The sequence below is a fragment of the Felis catus genome, chromosome C1, assembly GCF_018350175.1.
Source record: "Felis catus isolate Fca126 chromosome C1, F.catus_Fca126_mat1.0, whole genome shotgun sequence".
Taxonomy (NCBI): domain Eukaryota; kingdom Metazoa; phylum Chordata; class Mammalia; order Carnivora; family Felidae; genus Felis; species Felis catus.
Window position 1 is genome coordinate 14,097,921 of NC_058375.1, and position 17,360 is coordinate 14,115,280.

Below are 17,360 nucleotides of genomic sequence, written 5' to 3' on the forward strand. Positions count from 1 at the left end.
CACCCTCCAACAAATAAAGCCACTGTTAATACAGACTAGAAACAATTTTTCAGAATAACAAGCTGAATAAAACACTACAGCCTAAAACAAAAATCTCCTATGGAATTCTAAGACAGCCGCCAGGGTTGTCCATCATTTGCAAGCAGTTAAAACTCGGCCCTGTAAAATGAAGTAAAAAGGCACAGACTGATTTGGAAATCCTCACCAAACAATCTAGCCAGCCCCCAGGCACAGGACACGTCCCAACCTGTAAAAAACTCGAAGTCTAATTCAGCGAACACACCTGTCCACAAAAATGAAAAAAGTCACAGTAAAGGTGACACTAAGTGGTACGGGGAACCTCATCTTTTATCACTGGCTACATACAATACAGGCTAGGAGTGCACGAGGCAGGCATGGGGGGCTGGAGGGGGAGTTGGGGGGTGGGGAAGAGAGGCCCTGCGATAAATGGGTAAGGAAGAGGACAGCACAGGGACACGGAGGAGGAAGGGGTGGCACTGGGAGGGGACTGGGGCCTCATCACGAAGGGCCTCCGGTCGGGCTGGTTTCCGCCCACCCGGCTCAGAGGGCAGCAGTTTTCTAAGCAGGCTCCAAGCCCGGGCTCCAGACCTCAGGTCTCCCGGCAGCTGTGCCGCGGCCTACTTTGTAGAAAGGCTTCCGTGCCACGTTCTCTGGCCTCGCAAACTTTAAAATCGACTTCTCCAGAGGGATTAGGAGTTCCTAAAGATTTGTCCACAGAGGAATGACAGGAACACTGCTGCGTCCCAGAAGGTTAAACAGATTACATTGTCCAAAAATGGCCATAACAAGCTCTCTCACCGGGCCTGCTCCTCTGACGTGACTTTGACACTCCTCCCTTTGAGAGGTGGAGTCTATGTACCCCCTCCTTGGAAATGGGAGAACTTGGATGGCTATTTCTATCAACAGAGAATAGCAGAATTGATGCTCTGCGATTTCTGAGGCCAAGCCATAAAAGCCAATTCGTTTCTTTTTCTTAACTTTTTCTGCTTTAAAAATTTTATTTATTTTTAATTTAAAACTTTTTTTTAATTTACATCCAAGTTAGCATAGTGCAATAATGGTTTCAGGAGAATTCAGTGATTTATCCTCTACATAGAACACCCAGTGCTCATGCCAACAAGTGTCCTCCTTAATGCCCTTACCTATTTATAGCCCACCTGCCCAGCCACAACCCTTCCATCTACCCTCAGTTTGTTCTCTATATTTAAGAGTCTCTTAAGTTTTGTCCCCCTCCCTGTTTTTGTATTATTTTTGCTTCCCTTCCCTTATGTTCACCTGTTTTGTATCTTCAGGTCTACATATGAGTGAAGTCATAGGACATTTGTCTTTTTCTAACTAATTTCGTTTGGCATAATACCCTCTAGTTCTGTCCACAATGTTGCAAATGACAGGATTTAATTTTTTGATTGCTGAGTAATATTCCTGTGTGTGTGTGTGTGTGTGTGTGTGTGTGTGTGTGTGCGCGCGCACCACATCTTCTTTATGCATTTGACAGTTGGGGTCTTTCCATCCTTTGGCTATTGTCGATAGTGCTGCTATAAACATGGGGGTGCACGTGTCCCTTCGAAACAGCACACCTGTATCCCTTGGATCAATGCCTAGTAGCACAATTGCTGGGTCGTAGGGTAGTTCTATTTTTAATTTTTTGAGGAAAAAATTTTTTGAGTTGCCTAGCCATTCTGACTGGTGTGAGGTGATATCTCACTGTGGTTTTGATTTGTATTTTCCTGATGATGAGTGATGTTGAGCACCTTTTTCATGTGTCTGTTAGCCACCTGGAAGGACAATTCACTTTCCATCTTGAGTGCTGCTCGGACTTGGAGCCCCAAGCTTCAATGTAAACAGTTTGCCCTACAGCGGCCACACTGTGAGGAAGCCCAAGATAACCCACACAGGAAAGCCACATGAAGGGACCATGAGAGTCACCAAGCCCCCCGATGTCCCCTCTTCCAGCTGCAGCTAGCTGTCTGATGGCAAGAGCTCAAGACCCCAAGCCAGAACCACTCACCCAAGGCCCACCTGAATTTCCTGAGCCACAGAAAGCACTTGACATAAGGATTTCTGTTATTTCAGGTCACTAGATTTGGGGGGGACTCTGTTAGTCAGCAATAGTAACTGATACAGAAGGACGTCTCTGGTGACTGTGGGGGAGACGGTCTGACCAGAGATGGGATCAGGGGCAGGAGAGCCAGGACAGGAGCCAGGACAGCAACCAGGGCTGTGGCTGTGTGGCTGGAGAGGACAGTGGGAGGTGGGCGGGGGGGGGGGGGTGTCAGGAACTTTAAGAGGCAGGAAAGACAGGGCGAGGGCACTTACTGGAAACGGGAGGAGGCCCAAGAAGTTGGGGACGGACCACCTGCTAGAGGACAGCGCTGTGGCCTCGTTCGCGTGCGTGTGGTTTCTGCGTGCCCTTTTAAAACACGCTGTTGTAATTGCAAGGACAAGCAGTGACTCCGACTGTGTGGATTTCTGAGCGGAAGTCCTGCTTGGCCCGCGCTGGTGTCTGGCCAAGGCCGATGTGCACTTAACAGCATCTGTCTGTACATAAACAACCACCCAAAGCTTCAAGGCCTTTACAGTCTTTCCTAAGTTCATCAAGACCTTCACGCGTTTACATTCCCGAGCGGCTTAAGTCAATTCTTGCTTCACAGACAGCACCGAGGCAGACTTCACCCAGGCTGATTTCCCACAAATTTATGGGGTCTAACTTGACCATGACTTGTCTTGTATCATCTGTGACCCAAGAAGCAACTCTGTTTACAAGGTGCATCTCTTTTCTGCCATGTGGCTCAGGAACAAGTTGTGCTGGGGGCTATCTGGGGAAAGATTCACCAGCCAGCCCAACCCACAACTCGTCTGTAGGTCACTCTGGAAAAGTGTCTCTTCCATTGACTGACTGCCCTCTGGCTGAATCTTCTGGGAGGGACGCACGGTGGTGAGGGCCGAGCGCAGAAGGACATGGCTCACCAAACACACACAAGCATTCCCTCTGGATGACTTTTCATTCCCACGGGAAAGCCCAATACCCTCTAGCAAGCGAATCAAAGCCACAGTGAAAGCCCATTTGGGAGATCAAGCCTCCTTCCACCTTTTGGGGTTAGTGCCGCATATCATCACAGCCGATCAATGTCATTTGCCAAAAACGAGGAGAAAACTGCGCGATATAAAAACCACTTTACAGTGGCAGTGGCGGGACCACCGTGCTCTGGATCCCTCTGGAAACACCATGCCTTTACAAGTCTCCGCTCTACGAAAATTCTATCAGAATCACAGGATGGACTTCGAGTGCACCTAGGTCCCGCCCTCTCATTTTATGGACGAATAATGAGGTTCAGAGAAAGTCTGGCAAGGTCACAAGGCCAGTGGCGAAGTCAGCACTTGAGCCCGCACCTTCATGCTGAGAGGTTTTCTACCATACATCACGCTATCTTTCCACTTGATTCAGTTAGCACAACCGTGCAAGGGACGGGCACACACGGGGGACACAGGGCTGGACTAGTCAGACATGGTCCCTGCCCCCAAGGAGCTTGTGACCCAAGGAAGAAGGCAAACAGCAGGAAAGGTCTATGCCACTCTGTTCAACCCTCAGAACTACGGACACGTCACTCACCCCATCATCACTGAGGAGCTGGGAGCCCCTCCAATAACCAAAGTATCAACCTTGTTTTCATCCGGAGAGATGGTAACCCTTCTAAAATGTTCTGCAGGGTCCGTGTGTTTACAGAGAGGACAAAGCAGGGAACACAGTTAAACCATCTCTCACTGGCAGAGGATTCCTGGAACACAGCCCGGTGTCTGCTTTTTACATTGTTCTGATCTTCCGTTAGCTACACTTCATCTGTTACTTTTCATCTACTATGAGTGTGGAAACTGGAAACCTATTTTGGTTTAAAAACAAACAGACAGAACAAAAACAGCATCAACTCTGATGGAAGGAATAAACCACAGGTTTTTAACTTGGGGTACAGAGTCACTGTTCCACAGCTGGTGAGCGCCTTGACAGTTTGTCAAGGGGTGTGTGAAGGTACAGATGTGTGTGTATGTGTGAGAAAGGAGGCGAGTGTGTGTGTGTGTGTGTGTGTGTGTGTGTGCGTGTGAAGGTAGGGATGTGTATGTATGCATGACAGAGAAAGTAGGGGCATGTGTGTTAAGGTAGGGGTGTGTATATACATGAGAAAGTAGGAGTATGTGTGTGCATGAAGGGAGGGGTGTGTATGTATGTGTGAGAGAAAGTGTGTAGGAAGGGATGTGTATGAAGGTAGGTGTGTACGTGAGAAAGTAGGGGGTGTAAGAAGGCAGATGTGTGGGGGTGTGCATGAGAAAGCAGGAGTGTGTTTAAGAAGGTAGAGGTGTAGGGGCACCTGGGTGGCTCAGGTCAGTTAAGCGTGATCTGACTTTGGCTCAGGTCGTGATCACCTGGTCCGTGAGTTCGAGCCCAACATCGGGCTCTGGGCTGACCGCTCAAAGCCTGGAGCCTGCTTCCGATTCTGTGTCTCCCTCTCTCTCTGTCCCTCCCTGCTCATGCTGTGTGTGTGTCTCTCTCTCTCAAAAATAAATAAACATTAAAAAAAAAAAAAGAAGGTGGGGGCGTAAATGTTACAAAAGCATGTGTGTGTGAGAGAGAAAGCGGGTGTGTGTGTGTGTGTGTGTGTGTGTGTGTGTGTGCACACATGTGAGCACACAGTTTTCCAAGGTTAAGGGTCCACAGCTTTTTTCAGAGAAGTCTAAGACTGTGAAGGCACAGATGTGATTTAATAACAATAAAAATTCCTGTTCTCCCACTTCACCTGCAGGGTGGAGCTAAGTCAGTCACCACTTCGTCCCTTGGAGCCGCGGTTTTTAAAACCGCGAAGCAGTGTGGCCTGGCAATGCTCTCTGTGCTGCGGGACCACCGGGAATGAGGCAGAGGGTCTGGTATGGCGTCTGACCCAGGAGCTCCCCGCAGCCCGTCCTCCTCAAGTGGCAAGAGCCTTCTCAGAGGGCAGAGCACATGGCTTACCTGCTAGGACTTTCACACAACAGTTTTGTGGGTGCTCAAGGGCCCTTTCCTCCCTGATTTTTTGCTCATTCGACTCAGGTTTTCCACTTGGGCTGCCAGGAGTCTCTAGCAAGGCAGGCAGAGCGTGATTTCTGTTTCCAAGTCATGAAGCACCAACAAAGGAGGGCAGGCTCCTGCAACTCCCCCCCCCCCGTGCCCCCCGCCCTGTTTATGATGGAGCATGTGAGACCATGGCTCCCCTAAAGCCGAAAAACAGTAAGAGTTGATCAAATTCCATATTCGCCCCCAAAAGATCTTCTTCTTCTTCTTCTTCATTTTTTTTTTTTTTTTTTTCCTGTTCTGTACTGTTCTCTCCTTGTTCAGCTTTATTTCTGAAGCCCTCTGGCCAGGACAGCACCAAGGAGTATCGCCATCAATTCGGCTTTCTCTGCATTTACTGGTGTTCCCAAACCCGTCTGAGGCCACTGAAACCAGACGAATGGGACAACCCCCAGAGAGTCCCCCGAACAACCTCGACTCCCCACCCAGCAGTGAGAATGTCCAAGTGCCTCTCTCCCTGGTATATTTATTCCAAGACAAAACTTAGCAACCCCTGCAGAGGCTCTGTGTCAAATACTACGACAGCCATCAGCCGATGTTTCCCTTAACACGTCCCTTCAGGGAGTGCGAGATCCCAAATGAATCACACTCAGCAGGTGGAGCTGTATCTTTGCTGCAGTGTGGCTTAAAACACTGGTTTGGGATATGACCAATTCAGTGTTGATAGTCCCCAAACCTCACAGAACACAGAATGGTTTCTCCGCAAAGATCAAAGTCTATCTGGTAAACTTGGTGGGATGGGAAAACTTCCCAATGCAGAGTCAGCAATCGAGTCCCGGAGGAGGCATGACTGGGCGAGCACATTCTAAACGGCAAAGCAGGGTCTCTGCTTAGCAAGGGGAGGAAGCACAGGTGCATGTGTTCTACCTTCCCTGTAAAGCAGAAAGAAGCCCTTTTCCTCCTGCAGCCTCCCCCTGTCCCACCCCCTGCCAATACTCCAGAAAGCCCGCCGACCCCTGTTCCGTGCACAGAGACTCAGCTCCCGATCTGCACTCAACTCGAAGGCAACTGCTGGTCGCTCTCTGTGGCGGCCAGGCAAAGCACAGGGGATGACTTTACGCAGGGAAACATCCCAGGTCAGATGACAACCGACAGGATCGCTGTCTGCCAGATTTCTTTCTTCCGCACTGCTCTTGGCTCTGCTCTCCAGCCAGCTGGGGAAGTGGAGCATTTTATCTTGGGTGTGCCTCCCTCTACCTCTCCAGATTGCAAGGCGCAGAATCAGAGAAACGGGAAGCTAAAGGGAGCCTGAGAAACCATCGAATCAGCAACTTCTTTTAAAACCGAGAAAAACTGAGGCCCAGACTTACAAAACTAATTAATGCAGACTTAATCAGATAAACTAAGTAGCAAATGAACCAAGACCAGAAAACAAGTCTCTTCATTAACAGTTTAGTGCTATCTGCTTACAGAGCAATCCTAAATTAATTCAAGACTGAAGACAGATTCGCCCCCAAAATCATCATCTTTAATAAAATTCTATATTATTAGAATCAACAATGGTGTTTTAATTTTTTCAACGTTTATTTATTTTTGGGGGGACAGAGAGAGACAGAGCATGAACAGGGGAGGGGCAGAGAGAGAGGGAGACACAGGCTCCAGGCTCCGAGCCATCAGCCCAGAGCCTGACGCGGGGCTCGAACTCACGGACCGCGAGATCGTGACCTGGCTGAAGTAGGACGCTTAACCGACTGCGCCACCCAGGCGCCCCAACAATGGTGTTTTAAAGACTACTTATATATCATCCATATAATTTTGTTTTCCAAATTAGTCATTCTTTATCAGAACACGAAGAACCCAAAATGCAGGGGTGCCTGGGTAGCTCAGTCAGTGAAGCGTCCCACTCTCGATATTGGCTCAGGTCATGGTCTCCCGGTTCCAAGTCATGAGTTCAAGCCCCAAGTCGGGCTCTGTGCTGACAGCACGGAGCCTGCTTGGGATTCTCTCTTTCCCTCTCTCTCCACCCACCCCCGTGCTCTCTCTCTCTCGCGCTCAAAATAAATAAATAAACATTAAAAAACGACAACAACAAAAAAAACCAAAATGCAAACCAACTTCCAAAGAGAAAGGGCAGAGAACGGGCTTCTGCTACAGGCCTACTATGAACTGTAACTTACCCACATGGTGCATGTGGGTTTTGGGAAAAGTCTCACCACAACTCCATGAGTTTCCCCAGTTATAGAGAAGTAAACCAAGTCTCAGAGAAGTTAAGACTTGCCCCAGATCCTGAGCACTGAATGACAGAAAAGGACACAGAACACAGAACACACTGGTCTGCCTCCCGGGACCAAACACTCTCTAGAGAATGTCAAAGGCCCAAACTAAAAAAAAAAATAAATTATTTCAAATAACTTTTGGAGAACGGCTTGCTGGCTCACAGAATCAATCCTTTAGGGTGAGTCTCTTCTCCCCAGCTGGGCAAGTCGCGAACAATTCTACCTACAACCAAATTCTGAAACCTCCTGTCATCTTGGATTACAGACTCCATTCTCACAAACACTATGGCCGACGTGTGGATTTCTCGAAAACGCTAAAACCTTTTTCAGACGGTTTCTCTGGTTGATGGTTTCCTGGACTTCTTTGTAAGATGTGCAAGGCGCCATTACCTATTGTCTCATCATTAATGCTTCACAGATGTCTACAGCCACTGCCCCGGCATGTTCCTGACTGGTTTCACGTAACAAGCTTCTAATCCTTCCACTTTGTCAGCTGGTAGTGAGACACGTAATTAGGGCCGATCCTGAGACGTCTTCAATCAAAGTCATACACGCTGTCCACTTCTACTTCAATGACACAAGGAATTCAGGAAGGCTTTCACAGAAGTCGAAGGTGATTAAAGCAGAACGTCCCAGGATTCCAAACAAGAATTTAAAAAAAAAAAAAAAAAAAAAAGTTTGGGAGAAACATCGTCCACATGTTCCCCAATGGAGGCTGAGAAAAGTAGACCCCCTTTTCCATGGCAGGAACAGCCACCTACATAAACCCTCTCCCACACCGACTTATAAGATGGCCTGGATAAAATTTAACATTTCCCCGTGGGCTTTTGCCAGTAACACGAGTACGTGGTTTCCAAAGGTGTGGGGGAGACCTTGAGTCTAACTTGCAAACGGTGCAGACAGACAAATCTTGATGGAAAAGCAAGATTTAAAGGAGCAGGAAAACTAAAGGCTCCATCAATCCAAGAACTTCATCTAAAAGGGGGCAGCGCTGCCTTCTGTGCAAAGGGAGGCTTGAGGAAAAAACCACAGTGCTTACCCATCAAGCAAAGCACTTGGCCCACTCCTATCCTGGGTTCCGGATGCCCTATCTCAGAGGTGAATCAATACGGAAGACTCTCCAACCTCTACTTGTCCTATCCAACTCAGGGGCAGCTCCCGATCAGGGCACCACCCTGTACACGAGCCGCCCCGGGCACCACTCATCACAATACCGCAGAGTCCCGCAACAATGACCGGCCCCCTGGCACTCCCAAATACGTCACCAAAGCTTCCATACGCTTCGCCGACAGTAAAGTACAACGAACATTTTACCAACCTGTGATAAATCTGCAAGTCTAATCTAAGTCCAGTCTCAAAGCTCATCCCTTCTGGTTGTCAGGACTCACTAGACAGAAAGATGCCTTAAAAATGAAGTCCTTCTGGCTTCAAGATCTATGACCTTCAAGACAAACACACCACCTTGCCGGTCAGAGGCTGGCACAAAGGACCTTGGAAGTTAAGACACACAAAGGTGTACATCTTTCACCTGCTTCTTCTGAGTAATGAAGATCTGGACAAGTCTTTCCCCTCCTTCAGCCTCAACTCCGTCATCTGTTAAATGGGTACAATAATAGTACCTGCCTTGCAGCACCGTTTTGAGGACATCAGAAAGTATATGAAAAGAACCTCGCACAGGTCCTGAAATACATTAAGTAACTCAATAAAGAAAGGTATCATCACCGTCCTCTTACACAGCTTTTAGTTCCAGAGGGCCCAAGAATCGAAGTTCCCATGTAGAATTAAAACACACGCTCGCATGCGTGCACGCGCACACACACGCACGTTTACATAATTAATATTACCGGAATGTGTACAAGTGGGTAGCCCTGGGACAAGAGCTTGAGTATCAAATCAGGGTCAGGCCACTCCTTTTTGGTTCTTTTGGGCTAGACGAAAAGTGATCCTTACGAGTGAAAACTACTCCCCCATCTACACACACGTTTCCTTAGGGCTGGTGTATATTGTCGCCAACAAGACATTTTCACAAGTTCAAACCTTCTTTTCTTCCACCCTCAACGGAATGCTAAGTGCTCTGTCTCAAGAAACTTGGCGCGTGCGTAAGGAGCTTAAAGTCCCTCAATGAGCAGAAAGAACTAAAGAAAGGGAAGCAACAACTTCCAAATCCGAAATCTCTTTCGGACGACCAGGAACTACACCCGAATACCGCACGGCACCGTGGTTATCATCTCTCGCGCCAGCACCGCAAGCAGGGCTCGGGCAACCACAGCCTACAGATACGATCACCGGTAGCAGCTCCCATAGTTTCCACCGAGCAGCGACGCCACGGCCGGCTCGGACCCAAGGGCTCAGAAGGCATTCACAGTAATAGCCAAAACGTATTCGGACACTAAGTGATTATATGCCAAAATCTCATTTCATCTTAACAACAATCCTAGAGGGTCACTACTGGTGTTATTCTCAGACGTGGAAACTGACGCAGAGGGCGTGGTGACGGCGCGAAGCAGGGATACAAAGACAGGGCTCTCCGGCCCCACAGCTGGCGTGCCCAAGCGCTCCCCTGCACTACTGTCTGGTAGCCAGGCACCTGCTGCCACCACCATGCTCTCTCTGTGGCCTCAGAACCACCGCCAGCTCTCTGTTGCCAAATCTCGAAAAGAAGGGGAGCAGGTTATTCACCGTCCGCCTCGGCCAGCTAGGCGGCAAGCGAGGGTGGTGACGGAGCGCTCTAGTTAAGGACACAGGTTTTGTGTTGTTGCTGTTTTAAGTTTGCTTATTTTGTGAGAGAGCAGGGGAGAGGGAAGGGGACGGGGAGGGGGAGGAGCAGAGGGAGAGAGAGAACCCCAAGCGAGCTCCGCATTGTCAGCATGGAGCCCAGCGTGGGGCTTGAACCCACGAACTGTGAGATCATGACCTGAGCTGAAATCAAGAGTCGGACGCTTAACCGACGGAGCCACCCAGGCGCCCCAAGAATACAGGTTTGAGAAAGGTCGTCTGCACTCAAATCCTGGGTACATCAGGTTCTAGCTGTGTGACCTCAGACAAGTTCCTAAGCTCTTCTGAGCCTCGGGTTTCCCAACCTATAAAACGAGGGTAGAGTCGGTGCATACTTCACACTGTTATTTTAAGGATCAGGTGGGGGGTATTCCTTATTACAGCACTTAGCACACACACACGGAATGTAGTCACTGCTCCCTAAGTTTTCCATGACAAGTCAACAGAGTAGAGGAAGCAGGGAGCGGGGGTGGGGGTGGGGGAATAAAAGGATATGATCTAAAATTTCAAAATAAAGGTCTCTGTGGCCTTCCGCCAACCTCTAGAAAACAGTGCTGGACTTGTGCTCCTGCAGCAGGGCAGTGACTGTGAGCCCAGGGAGTGCTCTGGGCCTGCTGAGCCTGGTGGCTTCACCGTCACATCACAGGAGGGCTGGCTCAGGCTTGGTGGGCAGGGCTGGGCCTATTTCAGCCCATACCTCCACCAAGCGGAAACCCAAGGATGGGCCTCTATTGGCAGTTCTTTGGGAATCCCAATGCCTGACTTCTCAGAGGTGGTTTCCCATCCCATGGCAGATGAAGTGGTTTCTCATCCAGACGTATAAATCCACTGACGGCTTTCACTAAAAGCAAAGAGTCTGTGACAAAAGACCTCAAGTCGGTAAGGTCTTCCCGAATGTAAGAAATGTCACTGTGGCCCAGGCCAAACATGCTCGCAGACCTGCTTCTAAGAGCAGGCAAGGGAGAAACTGAGGACAAGGTGCTGACCGACTCAAGGGCTGGGGTGTAATTACCCTATCCACCTCTATCTAGCCTGCACACTCTTCACCTACGGGCGAAAATGACGGTCAAAGCAGCACGGGGTGCAACCGAGACCCAGGAGGCACTTTCCTAGATAAGGTTTCAGAGCAGGGTGCTTGCTACGTTCTACTAAATGAACGGTAACGTCAATTACTGCCTGTCACTAGGTCACATGGATAAATACAGAATGCAGAGTCGGCCAGCCTAAGAAACTCGTGCCCCTTCTGCACAGTCTTACAAAAACTTGCCACGGAATGGGGGATCTCTACGACTGGAAAAGCGATCAGCAGAACCCAACGGGCAGTGAAACTTACTCCAGGCGCTGTCACAGCAAGAACCCCTTCTCGCATTCCCAAGCTAGGAATGCATTCTCCCCGTGCTCCCACCAGCCCAGGGAAACCGAATGAATCGTCTACGAGGGTCCCCAGCAAAGCCAGCCTGAAACTCACCAGTGAGAGAGCTTCGCAACAGAGAGAAAACATCTTTGCTTTAGTTTGCCAATTTTCTTACACTGAGCTCATAAGCTCCGTGACCACAGCGAAAGGGGAGGCACCGCAGGAGAGCTTAGAAAAGTACAGGGGGCTTGTTCTGCGAGTTCTCTTCGCTCTGACACGAAGGTAGAAATCAATTCACTTTCCCCTTCTAACCCCTGAGTCCCAGGAGAACCATCGTGTTTGGATGGCCTACAAATGCTCAGCTTTCCGGCAGCGCCCCAGACAGGGAACGCAGCCATCCAAGTATTGTTCTTACCTCCCACCTCCTCCTACGTCAAGGGAGGGGAGCGGAGGGGAGCGGGCACATGGTTCCGAGGTCACGCTCCTCACTTAAAGGATCGTGGGAATGCTTATGGAAACACTTGTGACAGCCCTGCCAGCTGGAATCCCTGCTTCTAAGAGGCTGGAACGCCAGCGAGTGCAGGATCGGACACGGGAGGGAGGCGAGCGCCAGGAGGCAGATGCTGGCGATCTCATAAAACAGACGGCAATGACCAAACTGTCCCCTTCCACGCCGCGTCACTTTGCGTGCTCCGATTACACCTCAATAAGGCTGGGAAGAAAGAACAGGAGAGAGAGACAGCCGGCCATTCCTCCACCCCCTCAAAAGTACACTGCTGCCCGACAGCTTGGGGAAAGCGGGTTTTCGAGAAAATTCAATTAGGACGTAAGCTTAAGGAAACCCAGAGCATGCCGAGTGAAAAGAGTTTCCCAAGCGTCTCAGGGCCGAGCGGCACACCCAGGTACCTGGAAGACTGACCACTGAAGCCTCCCACTGCTCTCTGAGGAGCTGAAGTTCAGACAGGGCCCGGGGCTCACCCACACTTACACGTGGAAGCAGAACCCAGACCCAGAGCTGTGCTACCTTTTCCATTTTCCTGTGCCCCTTCCTGGTGAGACTCAGCATGAGAGGAAGTGGCCGTGTAAGACTGCCCAAGTTAGGAGGTCTGTTCTCAATCACACCGAGTTGTTCAAAGAAGGTATTAGCACAGATGTCTGCCCGACTCCCCACCGGAGGCTGCCAGGCCCTCCAGAGCCTTCAAGGTCACCAGCGAGGACGCCCCGCTCCCTCTCTTGTCGTTTCCCCGCATAACCAACCGCAGGCAGCTGGTCATTGTTGGGATGTCCTCTGACTGGGGAAAATGGCTTAGCTGATTATCACAGAAAGAGTAAATCCAGGGCAAGGGGGCAGGGTTAGGAATCGTTTCCAGTGATGGAACAGAGCTACTCATCAGCCAGAATTCTTTCTTGCAGGATGTAAAAATCAGCAGGTTCCACCAAAGACCCACAAAAGTCCAAGGAGGTATATGCAACGTGGTGGCACATCGGGGTGAGAGGGTCCTGTGGGAAAGAGGCCTTCCGGCCTCGGGCAAGCCCACCAGAGATAGGAAACAACATGTCTCTTGGGAGGGAGCCTCAAAACTCCCACAAAGATTTATTGGAAAAGTGAGATAGAGGAAAACAGTGCCCATTTCGGTAAATTTATTAGGAGTTACGAATTTGTATTTGTACAAATGTAAGAAAAGATAGTTATCAACTAGTAAAGTCTTTGAGTGAAAGGTCTCTTGTTGTTCAAGAATCCAGAATGTCAGAGTTTTAGTGACCCCAGAGTCCCCCGTCCCCCTCACAAACCCCCTTCAGCCTCTGCCTGGTCATCACCAGAGGGGACAGCTCACCGCCCGTTTTCACACAGCAGTCCTGCCCCCCAGAGCCATCCCAAAGACATGCAAGGTCCTGGCCTCATGACATCCCTTCAAATACCTGAAGCAAGCCCTCACACACTTGTGTCCTCGCCCAGAGAGCGGCTCACTCCCGCTCAACACTGCCAGTGCTGCCTGGGTCCTGCAGAGGACACAGTTCCGACACCACTCTCCATCACGCACTCCCCAGGGTCAATTCCACTGACTCAGGCAGTGTTTACTACGTGTCACTCGTTTTAGATTGGACTCCCCCTAGCTGCAGCCCTTGGAGCTGTGTTCTATTTTGTTGTTTGTTTGTTGAGGGAATCAAGGTCCTAAAACAAGTACTTCCTTCGGCGGAGGTCCTAAAACAAGTACTTCCTTCGGCGGTCTCCCCAGCTGCCATCATCACATCCTGAGCCTGGACATGAGAAAGCACACCAGGGCCAGGCAGGGGGGTGCTACCAGATTTTCCCTCAGCTAGAGAAAACACACACGTTACTGACAAGTCCAATAAACTGCTCAGAAAGTATTTCCAAGCATAACCATTCAGGAAACGCTTTAATAAAAGATACATCGTAACGAGTATGTTAGAAACAGAGGCTAAGAAGGTGTAAAAACAATTCGCTCTTGGGGTGCCTGGATGGCTCAGTGCGTTAAGCATCAGACTCCAGCTCAGGTCCTGATCTTGCAGTTGGTGAGTTCGAGCCCCGCGCCGGGCTCTGTGCTGACAGCTTAGAGCCTGGAGCCTGCTTCAGATTCTAGGTCTCCCACTCTCTCTCTGTCCCACTTGTGCTCTCTAAAAAGACAAACAATCCGCCCCCCCCCCAAATAACCCCAACAATTTGCTTTTTTATGTAGATTGAGCATTTCTCCCAGAACACAACCCTGGCAGCTCAGTCCAACCTTCCTCGCAGCCAAAGGGTGACTCCCAATCCAGCCTCAGGTCGGCTGCTCTGGATGGCAACCACTGGATCCAAGCTATGTTGCTGGAACGTGTGGTTTGTACACTGATGAAGTGGCATCAGCAGACATCCACGCTGAGGTCCCCGAGGTGGGGCGACTCAGAATTAATGTCTCAAATAGGTAATGCTGCACTCAGCTCAACTCCATTCTTCAACCTTAAGACACACTATCGCATAAAAAAACATCCTCTCAATAGTTAATGAGATTTTAAAATAGACGTAATATAAACAATAAGCAGGTTTGAGAGCTCTGAACGACTGAATCCCGGGTGGCTTGCCTTGCATCTTCTTGGCTGTGCAGCGTGCGTGTCCAATCCAGAACGGGGGACACATGGCACCCGGGTGACCTGGGCTCACCAGGAGTTCATCTGCTCAAGGACTTTGCCCGGAAGTAGAGTGAGCGGGCGAGGCGTGCTCAGGAGCGCCACATTTCCTCGGGACTCGGTTTTGTTGCCCAGCCAGCCCGGGGTGGGCGGGGGGGGGGGAAGCGAGGAGGCTCTGTTGGCCCAGTGGGAGCAGGGTGCAGCGCATACACTTAACTCCATTCGCTGGGCTCCCATCACGCCTATAAAGAACGAGTCCCCAACCGGAGGGTGGTGATGGGCACGCGCACCCCTCCTGCACAACATAACACCCGGCGAGTCACCAACACACTAGGAACTCAGAAGTCTAGCACTGCTTCAGACCCTCCCCGCGTGTCCGCCCCTGCCAAGTGCCACAGGCGATGGTGACGCTGGGTGAGGGGCAGCCCGATGGGGACCGCAGAGCAGAAGGCAGAGGCAGTGTGCACAGGAGCCCTTCAAAATCATCAGGGTGGGTATCTCCAGATGGGGCTTTGTTATCTATAAACTTTGTGATTTCTAATTATAAGAGGCAGGCACGAGTGTGTCAGCACAGAACAAGCTAGAGTTTTTACACTTAAAAAAAGTTTTTAAACTGACAATTTTCAAAACAAAAACCAGCAACCAGTCGTCATTTAGAGTATGGTACAGAGAGCAGCAAAAGTCTATTCTCAGAATGGTCACCCAGAATGCTCATCAAAATTAAACTCGGTGGGGGGCACCTAGGTGGCTCAGTCGGTTAAGTGTCCGACTCTTGATCTCAGGGTTGTGCGTTTGAGCCCCACGTTGGGGGTAGAGATTCCTCAAATAAACAAATAAACCTAAAAAGTTAAACCAGGTAATCTGGTTCAAAGGGGAGGGTGGTGTGGGTGGGTATAGATACAAGATTGGCCTTGGCGACAAGCCACTGGTTCTATATGCTTGAAATTTTCCATAATAAAAAGGGTTTTGTTTTGTTTTACAAATTTAAATCAGGCAACACCCCCTCGCATTAAGCCCCAGCTGCCAACTAAGCCAGGCTCCGAGGCCCATTTACCAGACATTAGGCAACTTTCTCCCACTTGCAGTAGGGCCTGGGAAGCACCCTCTCCACCCACCTCCCCAGCCAAGGGGGATACAAAAGGAGCCCTACGCAAAGCTCTGCAGCAGCCCAGGTGCTTAAAGGACTGAAAATCACAGGGTCCTCAAAAGTCACCAGAACTCTCCAATTTGGAGAGCTCTGCTTTCACTGGCTTCCTGCAACGATGCCACCGGGCGCTCTAGAATCTCCAACTCTGGTTTGGTTTTAGGAAAGGTCCACTGCTTCGGGCTTTAGCTTGGCTCCCTCTACACACTATAAAAATACTGCTTCCTAGGGCTGCAGTAACTCAGCAACTGCACTGAGAGAAGTCGTCATGACCAGCGTTCATTCCGTGAACAAAGGGTAAACATGTACATGGCTAGCACTGGTTGGATTTCATGCCCTTTCTCCCTCAAAAAAAAAAAAAAAAGAAAAGAAAAAAGAAAGCCTAATAATTATATCCTTCTCTACAACGATTTAAAAAATCCATTCCTTGGAGTGTCTGGGTGGCTCAGTCGGTTAAGTGCCCGACTTCTGATGTCGGCTCAGGTCGTGATCTCACAGTTTCATGAGTCTGAGTTCCACGTCAGGCTCTGCACTGACCCCGCAGAGTCTGCTTGGGATTCTCTCTCTCTGTCCGTCCCCTGCTCACATTCTCTCTCAAAATAAGTAAATAAACTTAAAAAAAAAATAACAATAATAAATAATAAAAATACATTCCTTATTTTAAAATAAACAAGATACCGTTTAACAGAACCACATTAGCATCACCAGACTCCGGGTGGAAGACACAGAAGGTTGCTCGGCTCAATTCTGGGTCCATGGCTCCTTTAAAGACTTGATGAGCCAAAATTCAAATAAGAACCCAGATGTGACTCTGGGTGCCTCCAACATGCCCAGCACTTCACAAGGAGGAAACAGAGGTGCAGGGAGGCTAGGTCACCTGATCAAGGTCACACAGCACAGAAGTAGTGGCTGCAGCATGGGTGTCCCTAGTTAAGGACGATACCAGTCCCTCTGGAGTATTCACAGTTCTGCCCCTTGTGAGGCCAGAGATGAAGTGACCCTCTCCACAGACAAATGCACACACACCACAGTGTGGATGACAGCTGGTGGGGTCACACACGTCTCTCATTCCCAGACATCCCAGGTTAAAAACCTCGGTTCAGACTTTGGATCACGAAAGGGCTTGGGCCAGAGAGTCTCCAATGAGAAGGGGGCATCCAGGTAACTGGCCTCGCCTCCCCTGGAGCCCGCAGGATCCCAGAGTTGCTCTCGAGGTCCGTCTGCATGCTGCCTCCTCCTCCCCAGCCCTCGGTAACTCTGGCTTGAATGGGACCAAAAGTCTCTTTGGGCTGACCCTCTTAAAATAAGGAAGGCATCTGCTCACCCATCTATGTAAACAAAGCTTTACTGCAAACTAAAGATGAACAAAAAGGGATTCTTTACAGAAAACACAGGTGCCTAAGCCCTGTCTAGATCACGAACACGAGATTTTGTGAAGGTAAACTCGACCCTGGCTCCCATGGGCACGGCTCTTCCGTTTATCCCCCTGCCACTTTCCACCTCGCACCTCAATCCGACATAAAGCCACCTCCTAGAAATCTAAACCCGATCCTTGGAGCCAAATAAATAATTTCAAGGAGCAGGTAACACAGAAGAAATCTAGAGAACAATTTTGCAAAAATAGCT

At 49.7% G+C, this 17,360-nt stretch overlaps 1 protein-coding gene across 6 annotated transcripts in view; it reads right to left on the minus strand.

The window, feature by feature from the left end:
- CAPZB (capping actin protein of muscle Z-line subunit beta) overlaps positions 1-17,360 on the minus strand; it is a 134,731-nt gene that overhangs the window by 77,413 nt on the left and 39,958 nt on the right. Inside the window, exon 1 of one of the 6 annotated variants that reach the window (XM_006934368.4) lies at positions 12,489-12,512. The exons of 4 other annotated variants lie outside the window; for them this stretch is intronic. In XM_006934368.4, coding sequence (XP_006934430.1) covers positions 12,489-12,497 — 9 coding nt within the window. In that variant the 5' untranslated portion in view covers positions 12,498-12,512. Of the gene's footprint in view, positions 1-11,578; positions 11,627-12,488; positions 12,513-17,360 lie in introns of those variants that run through there. One more of the 6 variants, XM_045035188.1, reaches the window with a different exon arrangement.